The 13900-nt window shown below is 40.8% G+C and overlaps 1 protein-coding gene across 3 annotated transcripts in view; it reads left to right on the top strand.

The window, feature by feature from the left end:
- Positions 1-13900, top strand: part of ROBO1 (roundabout guidance receptor 1) — a 704094-nt gene that overhangs the window by 369834 nt on the left and 320360 nt on the right. The window contains exon 1 of one of the 3 annotated variants that reach the window (XM_048080849.2): positions 10833-11718. The exons of the other annotated variants lie outside the window; for them this stretch is intronic. Coding sequence (XP_047936806.1) covers positions 11664-11718 — 55 coding nt within the window. The 5' untranslated portion in view covers positions 10833-11663. Of the gene's footprint in view, positions 1-10832; positions 11719-13900 lie in introns of those variants that run through there. 3 annotated transcript variants of the gene reach the window in all.

Below are 13900 nucleotides of genomic sequence, written 5' to 3'. Positions count from 1 at the left end.
ATTGCATTAAAACCGTCCATTTTTCATTGTGAAAAATACTCTATGTTGCTCTACTCTATAGGCTGGTTTTGAACAAAAGCAGCTCTCCAGAGAAATGTATATCCATACTGTAATCAAGAAAATCCTTCATGTCTCCTGTTAATTGGTTATTCTCCCTGCATATCTGATGGAAAGATTTATGGCTTTGAGCAAAAATCTCTTTCAAGGGATTCTTGATAAAGCTTTAAGGGTGGTATTTTCAGGAATACGAATGGGAGTTTTTTCAATAGCAGTTGAACATCTCCCTCACCCCCCACTGCAAAGCACTTTTGAAACTCTCATTCCCATTTCCAAGAAGCCAAATTTGGGCCATGTTTATAATCTTCACTCTGCACTCAGAGAGAATTGAAAGACAAAAACAATAAGAATTTTCAGTACCTTATTTTTATCAGTACTCTACCTAATTACAGCAATTTTAACAAAGAAGTTATGAAAGATACGTCAAATAAAATAGCACTGGCACTTTTAAAACTGTTACTTGATTAACCTTGCAGTATAGAAGATTTTGGTGGGTTTGATATTTATTCATGAAAAGTATTAATTAACTCCTTGGGAATGGGTAACATCTCACTAAGCTTAAAGTAAAACTGCAGCAAGTTGATTTTCAATATTTCCTTCTTTTCATGTATTCATGCAATAAAAGTATTGAAGCAGGATTCTTCAGTATATTGCAATTAGTATATTACACTATCTGAATTATCATTCCCATTTTCTTGAAACCTTCTAAAAATATTGGCCAAGAATATCACTTAAGTCCTAGTGTATAGATTCAATTCCTTGCTTTAATGGTGGCTTCAGTCTATGTTTATTGTTTTGTACGGTCTTGTTTTGCTAGTGCAGAATTAACTTCTTAAAGTTAAATGGACATCAGTTGGTACTCAATAGTTTCTTCCTTTAGCCCTGGAATTTTTTCATAGAATGTGAGACTTTAGCAAATGTTCTTGCTTGAGAAATCTTGAAAGATCTAGATTTTTTTGTTGTTGTTGTTTGGGATTATTTAAAATCAATTTGGTTGTTCTTACTTAAAAGTTCCTTACAGATTCTTACCAACCTAGTGTACTGGCAGAAGTTCACAGGGTTTGAAGCTTCAGTCTTTAAACGGTTTTTACACCTCTTTAAACAACCTAAGGAAATCTAAAGCTGGCTTTTGCCAACCTAATACCAGCAGAGGGCATTACAGCATAGTTTACTACAAACTAAAAACAACACTTTTTGGAAACAATCCAGAAAACAACAAAGCACACCAGAGTTTTGAATTGTATTTTACTGAAAGACATGTAGATTCTAAAATGATCTTATTGAACTGTCTGGGAGGATTTTACCACTGCAATCATAAAATTCTGGTTTTTAAAATCTCATTTGCCTCTTGAAATCAAAATGCAAATGTTGCAACACAAGTAATATTGGATACCAAAAAGTGATGCAAGGAATAAGCGTGACTTATTTTCTTCAAAGCTGGGAATCAAGTTTAAAATTTTACAATAAAAAGTAAAGCTGTTAGTAAAAAGATAACCAACTGAATGTGTTTGAATGTAACCTCTCAAACTTCTACTCATGTTTCAGCGTTGTAGCCCCTTGCAGTGCCAGTGCTTGGCTGTTGCTCTTCTACCAACCCACCTAAGAAATACAGCTACAGGGATCGTAAGTGTAAAGGGTAGATCCCAAGCAATACCTTTCCCTGCTATGGTTTGTAAGAATTTCGCCTGAGACTTTCTTTGCCCTGAGTATCTGTCTATTCAGTCTGATATTACTGTCTGAACTACCATTCTGGTGTTGTCCCCTTCCAGCATTAAGATTTAAAGACTGATTTTTCTGTTCTTGCTGCATTCTTTGAGATTAGCTATGAGTCTGTGCAGCTCCGGCTGTGCCCTTGAGCTAAAAGTAGGATGTTTACCCAACAGTATAGTTGAGGGTAAATGCAGATAAATTCTGTCTACTCAGTAACAATTTGGAAAATACAAAACATGTCCATTTGTATAAAAGAGAAGGGGGAGTTTTTCACTTTTTATCTGAAAGCAGATGGCTGCATTTTTTTATTCCTCCTCCAGTGCTCATTGTAATTTACTCTTGCATCTTCTCTGTTAGGAGGTGAGAGGAGAGGAAACTGGAGGTTGTATATGTGATCCTCACTTAAGATCATGCTTTATGCTTTGGTGAACTCCATCATGGCATAGCAGGAACGAACCTCTGAGCTGCCAGAGGCAGCCAGCCCTCCACAACCTCTCACAAACGTGCTATCTTTTAAATGTTTTTTTTTTTTTTTTTTTTTTTTTTTTTTTTTAAATGCCGGAAGAGCTTTTTGAGAGAAGCAGCTGCTGGCTTTAAATTAAATGACAAAACCTCTGGGAAGAAGAGGAGGAACACACTGACGGCATGTCTACACAGTCAGGAGCAGATACTTAAGCGCCCTGTTCCTCACACACCGCGAGCCAGGCACACAGAGCCAGCTGCAGCACAGCAGCCATCTAGCCATGTTATTACAGTAATGAGCCTCAGTTAATAAGGCCTGTTGAGACACAACCTGTGTTAGCTCAGGCTTGGCACTATGATAGCATATTTTCTCAGCTTCTGGATTGGAGCTGGCTCGTGTCAGGCCGTCTCAGAGAGTGGGAGGAATAGTTGTGTTACTGGATGCTCCTAACTATGTAGACATACCCTGACAGATTTGTCCTTTGGGAGGTTTTAAGGAGAACACATGCAAGACCAGTTTGCTTTTTAATGAAATATTTAGCTGGGGCCCAAGGCCTTCCCGCTAGGTTGTTTTTGGTTGGTTTTGTTTTATTATTATTTTTTTTAAATCTGAAGACAGCCTGACCTTCTGTGAGGAGATGTATGCAGTACGTGAGCATGGTACTGCTGTATCCTGCACAAAGCTGGAAGGAACTCTTTTAAAAGACAATAGCCTGCTGTATGAATGGGTACATAAGACTGACTGATAGCATCCTCTCTCTCAGCCGCAATCCTTACTCGCCCTGCAGATTTTGTTCTTTAGCAGTGTCCACAACTGAACCATATAATACATTTGACCTGGGCATTTCTTATCAGAATTCATTAGGACTTAGACCAACTGTTTGGAGAAAATAAATAAATAAATGAATAAATAGTAAAAAAAAAAATAAAAAATAAAATGAAAACCTGAAAATAACTCCAAATCCCAAAGAGGAGGGAAATGCTGCTAAGGGCCAGAAAACATAAAAATATAAAATATATAAAATATAAAAAATATCTAGTAGAATCATACCTCTGCTTCCTCTTTTGGGGGGTGAGGGGTTACACATTTTTGTTCCTTTTTTTTCCTGTACCACCTACCTCACGAAGCAGGGGTAGTTTGGTTTTACCCAAACACATTAAATGCATTTATACACATTTTTGGTTCGGTAATTAAACTAAATAATACAAATTTTCACAGTTCTCTCAAGGTGTGGTTTTGAGAGCTTGTAATATGGATATGGTTTACTGAAACCTTTTCTCTGATATTTCACCAACATTTTTCTGCAATGTGCAGAAAAGGCTAAGACTGGGCTAGCCATTATATGTAAAGGAAGGCAGTTCCACTTGTTCATTTAAATAGACATCACTTCAAGCAGGGTACTAAGAGCAAGGCCAGCAAAAGATACTGCTAACATTAGATTTTTGCTGTTCCTTTCACTAGTGTACTGTGTCTGCTGACAGGTGGTATGTACTTCTGCCACCAACAAGCAAGGACACCATCATGGGGCAAAGATGTTTCTCCTCTTCCCATGCTGGTCACACTGAAAAAGATCAGGAGGTGTAGTAACCTATATGCTCTAGGCACTAATACAGGATGTCTCTATCATTTGTAGTGCCATCCTTACTTTTTCCCTTCCTCCACTCAAGGGCAGAATATAATATTAAAACTATAGTAAGCATTTTTTTAATTAAAAGAGGTTAAATATATGCGATCAGATAGGCTTTCATCATACAATTATAAATTGTATGCTGGTTATTTTAAATTTCAACATGCAATTGAAACTTGTACTGGGTGTGCTGGCTTGGGTATCTGCTTTGCATTTGACTGAGCTAATTCACTGCAGGTATTCAGCTCTTAAGTGGCGTCTGCTTTAAATATGTGCAGTAATTCAATCAAAGAAATAAGATGGATAGTTTATGTAATCCTTTTCATCTCCAGATTGCTAAGGTTAACCTTAACTATTCATGAATTATAAATGCATGCAGCCATCTCAAACTAATACACGTAAAAAACCTTTTTTGATGGCCTGTTGAAAACCATGCAATAGTTCATTCTTTTAAAATATAATTGATGGAACCTACAGGCACTGTATATCATTTCTTCCACTTATTTGTAATCTCAAACAAAAGTTTTGTGCAACTCATTTAAAATGGTCGTCTGTGGTAATATTAAACCCCTCCTCTGAGCCAGGAACATAGGTAATTTTCTCTTCAGAATTTTGGATGCATCATTCTTACTGGCCTTGTCAGTGCCAGCAGATTCTATGACATGAATGGGAACCAAAAGGCAGATATTATGGAACAATAACGTTTTGTTGAAGCCTTCAAAATTCCTGGAGTAATTAAATAAAGAAAAAAAAAAAAAAAAGAAGAATCTCTTTCATTTTGTTAGTTCATTCAATGCCATTTGGATGGTTTTGCTTATTAGCTCTCTTATAGACAGTCTGAACAATCCACTAGGTGACACCCTCAAACTCTTCCTATACTCTGCATAGAAACAAGGGGATAGTGAGTATTGAATGGCTCATCTGTTAAACATCTAATCCAAATACTGAGATTTCAGGGACAGGTCTCTCTTTGTTTAGTAGTATCGGAGATAACACTGGTTTTGTAATAAATACTGTGTTGTTTGTATATAAGTTACATATTAAATAGATTAGCATTTTGTCATTACCAAGAACAAAACCGCAGAGCAGAAGTTGTACACATTATTTCCTATAATTATAATAATTTTTGAAAGGCATTTGAGCTAGTGTGCTGAGTAGACTGAATAGAAAATATGCCCTTAGCAGTTTCTGCTGGAGGAACAGAAAGAATATAGCTTCAGTGATATTTTTTTTTGATTTTTTTTTTCCATGGGGATGTGTTATAGCATCTCTGAAACAGAAATGAAAAGCCACATACACCCCTAATATAAAAGAGTATTAAAGGATAAACATCAATGAAATTTTCCATGTTTATGCCAGTGGTGAATTTTTCTTGTATTCCTTTCCACTGATAATGATGCTTTATAAATCCTTCAAAGAAAGGATCTTTTGTCATGTTGTTTTTATACACCTGGAATGATGAGACCTGAGCTTATTTAGGGTCTCTATCTATAAATTCAACATAACAAATAAAAACTCAGATTTTATTGCTAGCGTTCCTTACTCTGCAATGACCATGAGTACTATTTCAAATGTTGTGCTGCCCCAGTGTACTTCAGATACTGGAAGTCTAAATTCACTAGTGGTGTAATTAAATATAACATCAAAGAAATGAGTTGCATCCCAAAATTAATGTAAATAAAAGCCAAAACATCTTAAGGCCCTAACAATCAAATGCAAGAAAATAATCTCTTTGAATAGCAGGTTTAAACAGTAGCCATTCAGATCAAGAAGGAGACACAACTTGACTTATATGGACATGGAAGTCATGACATTTTTGTTTGCCCATATTAATTATCCCAATTAATTATACAACAACTGTAGGCTTTAAAGCTTTTGCTATCCATGCACTTTTTATATTCAGTTACACTTTGCAGTGCTTCAGCATCTAAAAACATAATTGACTGTTTAGTTCTAATGTATTTTTGTATTACTGAAAACTTTAAAAAGTACTGAAAATTTATGTTGTTCTGTTGTCTTATATGTTTACTGACTTCAGTTAGTATTCCTAACATGGGTTGGGACCATAATACACTTAGAGTCAAATGTATAAAGGGAGAGATGTAATTCCTTGCATTTTTCCATTTCATTTCAGATTATCAATGCTTACATATAAGAAAAAAAATGTTAGTTTTTTAAGGCAGTTAACTACATAATCCAAGTCATGATGTTGGTGGTGTCCTAAACAGTCTGGGAAGAAGCAGTTCTGGAAACTTGCTGTATCTCATAGAACAATGGAATGAATATGGGGGACATTGTAGGCGGGTGCCTTTTTTAAATGAATATTACATTCTGAAGGTAATATAATGGTAATACAGTAATTTAAATATGTAGATTATAGTAGGCTACCGGTCACTACCATTAAAATGATTAAGTTTAATGCTTCTTAAGTGGGGAAAAAAAAAAAAAGAAGACAAGACATGGAATTGCGTGAGTTAGTATGGGTGAATGTGAGTTTCTATATGGAAAATTAGTGTTGGCTGATTTTAGTCTATACAGTTCTTTAATCTATATGGTTAATCACATGAAAGCAGACCCAGACCTGGGAAAGATACCATGAAGATCTTGACAAAAAACTACGAAAATAGTTCTAGCTTAAATAATTTGTACAGACCATCTTCGTAATAGTCTAATAGGTAACAGTAACAATGTACTCTTATCTGAACTAGTTCTCTCTGATGTCAAGGGAGGCTTAATTGTAGCGTATAAAATAACATTACTGATTAGTCATACTTGTTGCCAGCCTCAGTATGGTTAGAATGATAAATTCTGTGTACATATGTGTACACATTGTATAATATACACATGCACTCACATAAGTATTCCTGGCAGCCAGCTCATGTGGAGATAACTGGAAGGCAACATAGTAGTTTTAAGACCAGGAAGGTAAGAGCCACTTGAAGTTCAAAGAGGTTTGTATGGAGAGAGTGCAGTCGCCCCATAACACATCCAAGACACGATGTACATATCTCTGCCTTTAGAGAGAAGTACCCTTGGATCTTTAGTAGTTACAAAAATTCAGGTTCTTCTGAGTACCCTGAAATAAATCATCTCCAAAAGCACATTCTCTCTTGTATCAGAGGCAGCCCTGATTTCAGTCACTTTGAGGGAAGAGTGCCATCTGCTGAATCACAACTATCATTTCTGGAGAACCTTTTCTTTTTCTTGGAGATTTCCTATCAAAGTCCTGTGTCTCAAACACAGGCAGCACGTGTTAATTTGTGCATGAGTAGTCCTGTTCTCTCAAATATTACATATTTGTATAAGTCTGAAAAATGGGTGATGATTTATAAGAATATAAATAGCAAACTAAAAATTCAGCCCTTCAAACCATATTCAGTACTGTATGAAACTTAAATAGAAAGGTAAATGCTGAGAATTAGAGCTAATATTTCACTGCAATGAATGCAGTAGATGGATATTATTCTACAATCAAATGCATACATTAGGGTATTTTCTAAAGTCTCAGAACTGACCTATGCTCACTTAAAAACATGACTTTATGTCAGTGGAAATGGGATAGATCTCTCTATGCTTTTTTTGTAGTCGAAATTATCCATTGATGTAATTTTAAATGGAATGTAGTTTTATGACATTTTTGCCTTCTCCTTTTCAGATGCCACCAAATTTATCGTATCAAGTTATTTTTCATGCACTCATATTTCACGTACTCTAGAATTAACACAAGTATATCTGCATTTAAATACACATAGAAAAAGTGTTCCCCAAATTTGAAGAGATTAAAGCTGTATGTCTTTTTCTTAAAGCATTTTCTGATATATATGTATACATGTCTCTCCTATATATATATGTATGTATGTATGTCTCAATATCAAGGACAATAAAGATGTTTGAATAGCCCACATTTTGTAAGAACATCTGCAGAATTAAAGATGTCAATTATAACATATTCTGATGAACTTTTGTAGGCTTACAATCTGAAGAGATTCACTCAGCTGTGCAGCTGTTATGTATTATTACAATCTAAATGAATTAAAAAAGATAATTAGACCAGTATATATCCACTCCTAGTAATTTTTCTGAAGTAAGAAAACACTGACAGCTAACCATTATGTTATGAAGTATTTGAGACAGTACAAGTAGAACAAGTCTTTGAAGTGCTAGTATACTTTCACTGTAGGTGCCTGATGTGGAATTGATTCACATTTCTCACAGAATAAATATTTCTTTACAGCGACAGAAACAGTCTTATGTCTCTGTTAAAGACGGAGTAACAGAGGCACAAAACATTTAAACTGTTTTACTTATGCTCACCTCATAAGGTCGTTCAAACTTCAGACTTTTAATCCATTCCTGTATTTAGAATCTCTCTGCATTGAAAATGTGAAATAAAAAAAATAATATCCATCATATCTAAGGTTTCAACATAGCATGAAATTTTTTTTTCCCCTTTTCTTCTTGAATGACCAAAGCAAAAGAGTGCATGAATCTAGTAGCTTATTATTTTACTAATGTACAGGAAACCATTTTTTTTTTTTTGAGTGGACAAATCACTCTGGAAAATGGTAAACGTTTTATTTACCATCTCCCCACAGTACATATACTTACTGCCAGTTACAAAGTAAATGGATTAGTTTATGTTCATAGATAACACACACATCATAGAAATGCATTAATTTATTTATTTTACAATTAAAGATTACACAGTGTTGACAATGATAGCTTCATATAAAAACTGGATACCTAAAAATGACATTTTACAAGTAAATAAATATATGTATATATAAAATATATGTATGCATGTACATTCACAGAATATGTGAATCCACTTACACCCTGTAGAGTGATCTGCTTGTAAATTTTCAGTTCTGCTTTTTTAACAGAAGCAGTAGATTAAAATATGTAATCCAGCACAACATAAGTGAGTCCATCAAGTATTGATAGTAGTATCACTACGGAAGGAATAAAAAATAAGCCTTCAAAATTTTATCTGTACTGGTGGTGAGTTTTCTTTTCCTCCTGGAACCTATATAGTCTAGGCATTAAAAAAATCTGACTGTACAGTAACTGGAACAGATTACTTAAAGAGGATATGAAATTCCAGTTATCAGACATTTTAGAAATGGGATTAAAATACACTATGTGGGAGTCTACATCTATTTGACTGTCTCTGAATAGGGAGGTGAATTAAATGAACTCTCGAGGCTCTTTTCAGCCCTGCATATGACTCATGTTTATTTTATTAAAAAATAAAACAAAAACCTAATTTACTGAAATTTACTGAAATCTCAAACTTCTGTGTAGGGGTCAGGGATGGTCTAGGACCTCTTTGCTGGTTTTGCTGTGTGTTTTAACTCTGGGGGTGCTATTTCAGAAAGTGCAGAATGATAGCATGAGGTCAGTATTTGAACAGCAAGATGTATTGTTGGCTAGGTATGGTTTTAAGAAGTCTGGTCATATGTGGATGTATTCACTGTGGAAATGCCTGTTATTGATTCCATAATTATGATTGTTTTCTAAATGTGTTTGAAGTAGGACTCTGATGTATTTTTCTCTCTGAAAATTAATGTCTGTTGTTAAAGCACCAGATTGTTTTTCCAAGTTTTGATTGTTTTAATGCTTGATCTATTCGAACTGGTGTTAGTGGACAATCTTGCAAGTTTGGCTGCTACTGATAGGTACACTTGCAGACCAGGCACTTCTTTTTCCAATGTAAAACAGTTTTGCTGTACATTATTGAAAATCGTCTTTACAGATCCCGCATGAAAGTAGCCTAAAATAGAATCAGTGTAACCCACAGGAGCTTTCTTTGTTGGAATTTCAGTCAAAGTTTGTCCTGTGCCACAACGAGGGAGGGAAAATGGGGCAAACATAGTGGTATGCCAGCATGAGTGTGATTTGATTGATGGAGGCTGTGCACATCAGAACCTGTTTGGCTGATAGCAATGGAGGGTGAGTATAAGTCCTGCAACAGGAAATAAAGTAAGTTTCTTTCTCTGGAGCTTTATTATCCCACTGCAAGAAAAGGCTCATTTGCAATGGGGTTAACGTATTCAACATGGAATTTCTTGGAAATTAAGTTTCTTTTTTACATCTTATTCAATCCTTACAACCTAATGACAAGGCCTAGGAACACATGGAGCACCATGTTGTGAGGTGGCAGTACCGCTACGTGCTGTACTTGTCTGAGGACAGCCTTTCTTTCAGGCCCACCCAGCCTTTCCAGCTGTGGAGTGGTCTTCGTGCCCCACCACCACCTTTCATGCCGTGAGATAAGGCAAGTGGGGCTACACAGAGGTGCCCTCATGGTGCTTGGCCATGCACCCCACTGCAGAAGCAGGGACATGACAAAGCTTATTGGGAGGCTTGGTCTTCGTCACCTGGGATGATCTGACAAACTGCACTTGCATTGCTCCAGTGGGAGAACTAGACTATGCTCTCCCTGCCCACAAAGCCCTTTATTTATTACGCCGTCTTCCAGTGCAATTGGTAATTATGGCAGAGGACAGGAAAGGGAAACAAGCAAGGAAACCGTCACGAGGAAGCAGGCTAGGGCATTCTCTGCCATGGGGTCACCGCGTGGGGTGGGAAGAGGGCGCTGAGCCCCTCAGGATTTCCCAGTAACCAGTAATTTCCCCGGCGCCCCATGACCACAAAGGAGGCCTCGAGGAGCCGGGCGCCCGTTTCATGGCGGGCTTCTGGAGGCCCAAGGGGCTCCGCAGGTGCGCTGCGGGGTGGGGACCGGCAGTTCCTCAGGGGATGCTGCCCGCAACACCCCCGGCTCCGACCACGGGACAGGGCTGGGAATAGGGATACGGACAGGGACAGGGCTGGGGCGCCCCCACACCGTCCGGCGCCTCGGAGGGGGCCGTGGCTGCCCCGCCTGTTACCTTCGGCGGGGCAGAACCGGGGCTGGGGCCAGGGCGGGGTCTGCCGAGCCGTGCCGGGGCCGTGTAGGTGCGGCCCCATTACAGTGTCCCGAGGCAGCAGCCAGGAGGAGAAGAGGAAGGGAAGGGGGAGCCGGCGGCGGCCCAGCGTGACAGCAGAAAGTGAGGGCTCGGCCCCGCCTGAGTCGTGCACCCCTGCCCCGGCCCAGGGGGCAGGCGAGGAGCTGCTCCTGCTCCTCCTCCTACCGCACCGAGGGAAAGAGGGTGGGGGCGTTGGCCCAGGGAAGTTTTGCTCCTGCTGCCTCTTCCTTCCTTCCTCCTTTCTCCCTTCGCCCCTCTCCTGTGCCCTCCTCCTCCGGCGGCGGGGAGGGGGCTCCGTGGCGCAGGGGGTGGTAGCGGCGATGCTGGGCAGGGCGAGGAGCTGCCGCCGGGGCTCCCCTGCGTGACCGCGGCCCGCGCCGCGCCTGCCGCCTTCTCCCGTGATGGCAGCGGGGGCTGCCGCCGCCTCGCCGCCGCGCTCCGACCGCCCCTCGCCCGCTCCGGACGCCCAGTGACCCTCCGTGGCGGGGAGCGCCCCTCTGCCAGGCACCCCACACCCCCAACAACCGAGAAGGCTCCGACCAGAGGAGCGAGCAACTCGCGAGCGGTGAAGCCGGGCTCTTTTGTCTTCCTCCGTCGCCGTGGATAGTCCCAGGAAGTGTCAAGGCGCCTCCGAGGAACGCCCGGGCCGAGAGAGGGGAGAGCGGGGCCAGGGTGCTGTCGCAGCCCCCCGCCTCTGGCAGCGCCCCCCGAGCCGGCGCCGGGGGGTGGCGGAGCCCGATCGGCGCTGAGCTGCCGTGGGATTACAACTGGGGGCTCCCCGCTGCTCCTACCCCCGTTCTTCTGGCATGAGATTGTCTGCGGGCGCCACCTGAGGACAATGATCGCGGAGTTTGTTCACTTTTACCTCTTCGGATTACTCTGCCTCGCCTCAGGTAACTGCGGGGGGTGGCCCCTCCCGGCCCCTCGCCTCCCAGCCCAAACTTAAGGCCGGCCCCAGGACTCGGTGGAGGGCTTGGGGGGGTTTCGGGGTGGGTGCCGGGGGCTGTTTGGTGTGTAGGGGGCGGCCACGGAGCGAGGTGTCAGCGGGATAAGCGGACCGGGGGGAGATGGCCGAGGAGATAGGGGGGGATTAGCGGTCATTAGTCACCGCTGTGCGTGCTGGGGCACCTTATCGCGCCTGTGGATTGAAGATAAGCTAATGGAGCATTGTCGGCAGCAGGTTTTGTCCGGGTTCCCCACCCGAGCACCCACCCCGTCGGACCCCAAAATGGATGCACGACCCCCCTGCCGGAGCGGAGCGCAGCGCTGCGGTGGTGCTCGGTGCGCAGCTGGGCTTCTGGCTCGGCATGAGCTCCCTGAAATTTGGAAGGCCGGGCTGTCGGCCCTCGGGACGCCCCCCCACTCCCAGCAGCTCCTTTTGTCACGAGTTAAAGGGAGCAGTGAGTAAACGCAGTCAAATCTCGCCGAGTAGCCGCGGCTGGCGTGGGCAAGCGGCTTCCACCCTAATTGGTTTTTATAAGTTCGCCGAGGACCCCGCCGAGTAATTAAAGTGGTGGTAGTATGAAGCACCTGGTCAGTAAATGAATGAATGAAGTTTTTGAAAGACTTAAGTGTACTGCCTGAAGCTTTAAGTCTTAATTATGTCACCGAGTGCAATAACTTATGTCTGTTTCTAGATCATATCATAAATTTAACCATTACATTTTTGCTGTTAGGTATTAGGTTTACTCCTGTGGCTTTGAATGTGGAAAGCATTTCATTTCTCTCTCAGGAGAGCAACTCGAACCTTGTTCACTGTGAACTGTGTCAGTCATGCTACCTTTTGCTTGTTTGCCTCTGTCATGCCTTCCTTATCTAGCTGAAGAAACAGCTGGACTGGGGGGCCTTCCACCAGTTTGTTCTCTATAAGTCTTCCACACTGTAGAAAAGTTGACTTCATGCACTGTCTAACTCCTTTCTAGACTGGGATATCCTTTATTCCAAGTCAAGCAGCAGTTTTTCAGAATTGTTTTTTATTCTCTCTTGTATTTCTCACATAAATGGTGAATACAGTAGAGAAGAATGTAAGGGTGTTTGTTTTTCACCCACTTGGGATAGGGACATTTTCCCTAAGAATGTTGATTCCAGATGAGTTGTTGGGGACAAACAAAGAAAAGAAAGACATGAATGCTTATGGAGGTTTTTAATTTTGCATGGTAAGTAAAGCCAGTAACATAGATAGAGACAAATGCCAGAGAATAATTTCCTTGTAGCTCCCCCACCAGAAGGGTTTCTTTTTCCCTCAGTTATAATGTGGTCAAACAGTCAATCTTGTGTCTGGAACAATGGAGATGCCAGAAACCTGAGGCGCGATGAAGTTTGAGGGCAGATGGCTTTAATGCTGAAGGAAGGACAGGAGTCACCTACAGCAGTTTCCTCACTGAAATCCTTTCAGTTCCGCTGACAGCTGATCTGCTTGCAAGTTGATTGATCCTTTCCTCCCTTTCCCACTAAAGGTTTTCACTTCCCTCACACCTAATCTGAATCAATGGTTTGTGTGGTCACACTCTAAATGGGATGGTGGAAACTTTTACTGAGAGGTGGGAAATAATTGGGGGATGGGGAGGAGGGAAATCTTTATAATAATAACAAGGTATGTAGGTTAGTGTTTGTTAAAACAGTAATTGGTAAACCACTTAGTATTTAAACCCCTTAATTTTTACCCTGGTGTTGCCTCTGTGAAGTACCTTCTTTCATCTAAGCCTGTGGTTAATAAATGCTGAATAAATTTAAATTTTGAAACATTTTAAACATTGGCATATAGCTGCTTCCCTCCCTTATCCTTTCAGTGTCAGTGTAATTTCAACACTTCTTTGCATAAAGAGAATAAAAATTGCTTTAAGGGGTACTTCTTCTCAGGTAGACTTGTTTTCTTGAGTATTTATATGCATTTCTGCCCTTTTTCCTCCATTTTGAGTCTTTCTTTTATTCCCTTGTAATCCATAGTCGTGCCCCCCCCCCCCCCCCCAAAAAAAAAAAAGGCAATAAAACCTACGCTCAAAAAAGTCAGCATCAGATTAATATGTTTGAGGAATAAAAGCTTTCAGTAATCCGGGGAGTAATGCAGAACACTTT

The sequence above is a fragment of the Anser cygnoides genome, chromosome 1 (assembly GCF_040182565.1).
Source record: "Anser cygnoides isolate HZ-2024a breed goose chromosome 1, Taihu_goose_T2T_genome, whole genome shotgun sequence".
Lineage (NCBI taxonomy): Eukaryota > Metazoa > Chordata > Aves > Anseriformes > Anatidae > Anser > Anser cygnoides.
The sequence above is the reverse complement of the archived record's forward strand: the minus strand, read 5'-3'. Positions and strand labels throughout refer to the sequence as shown.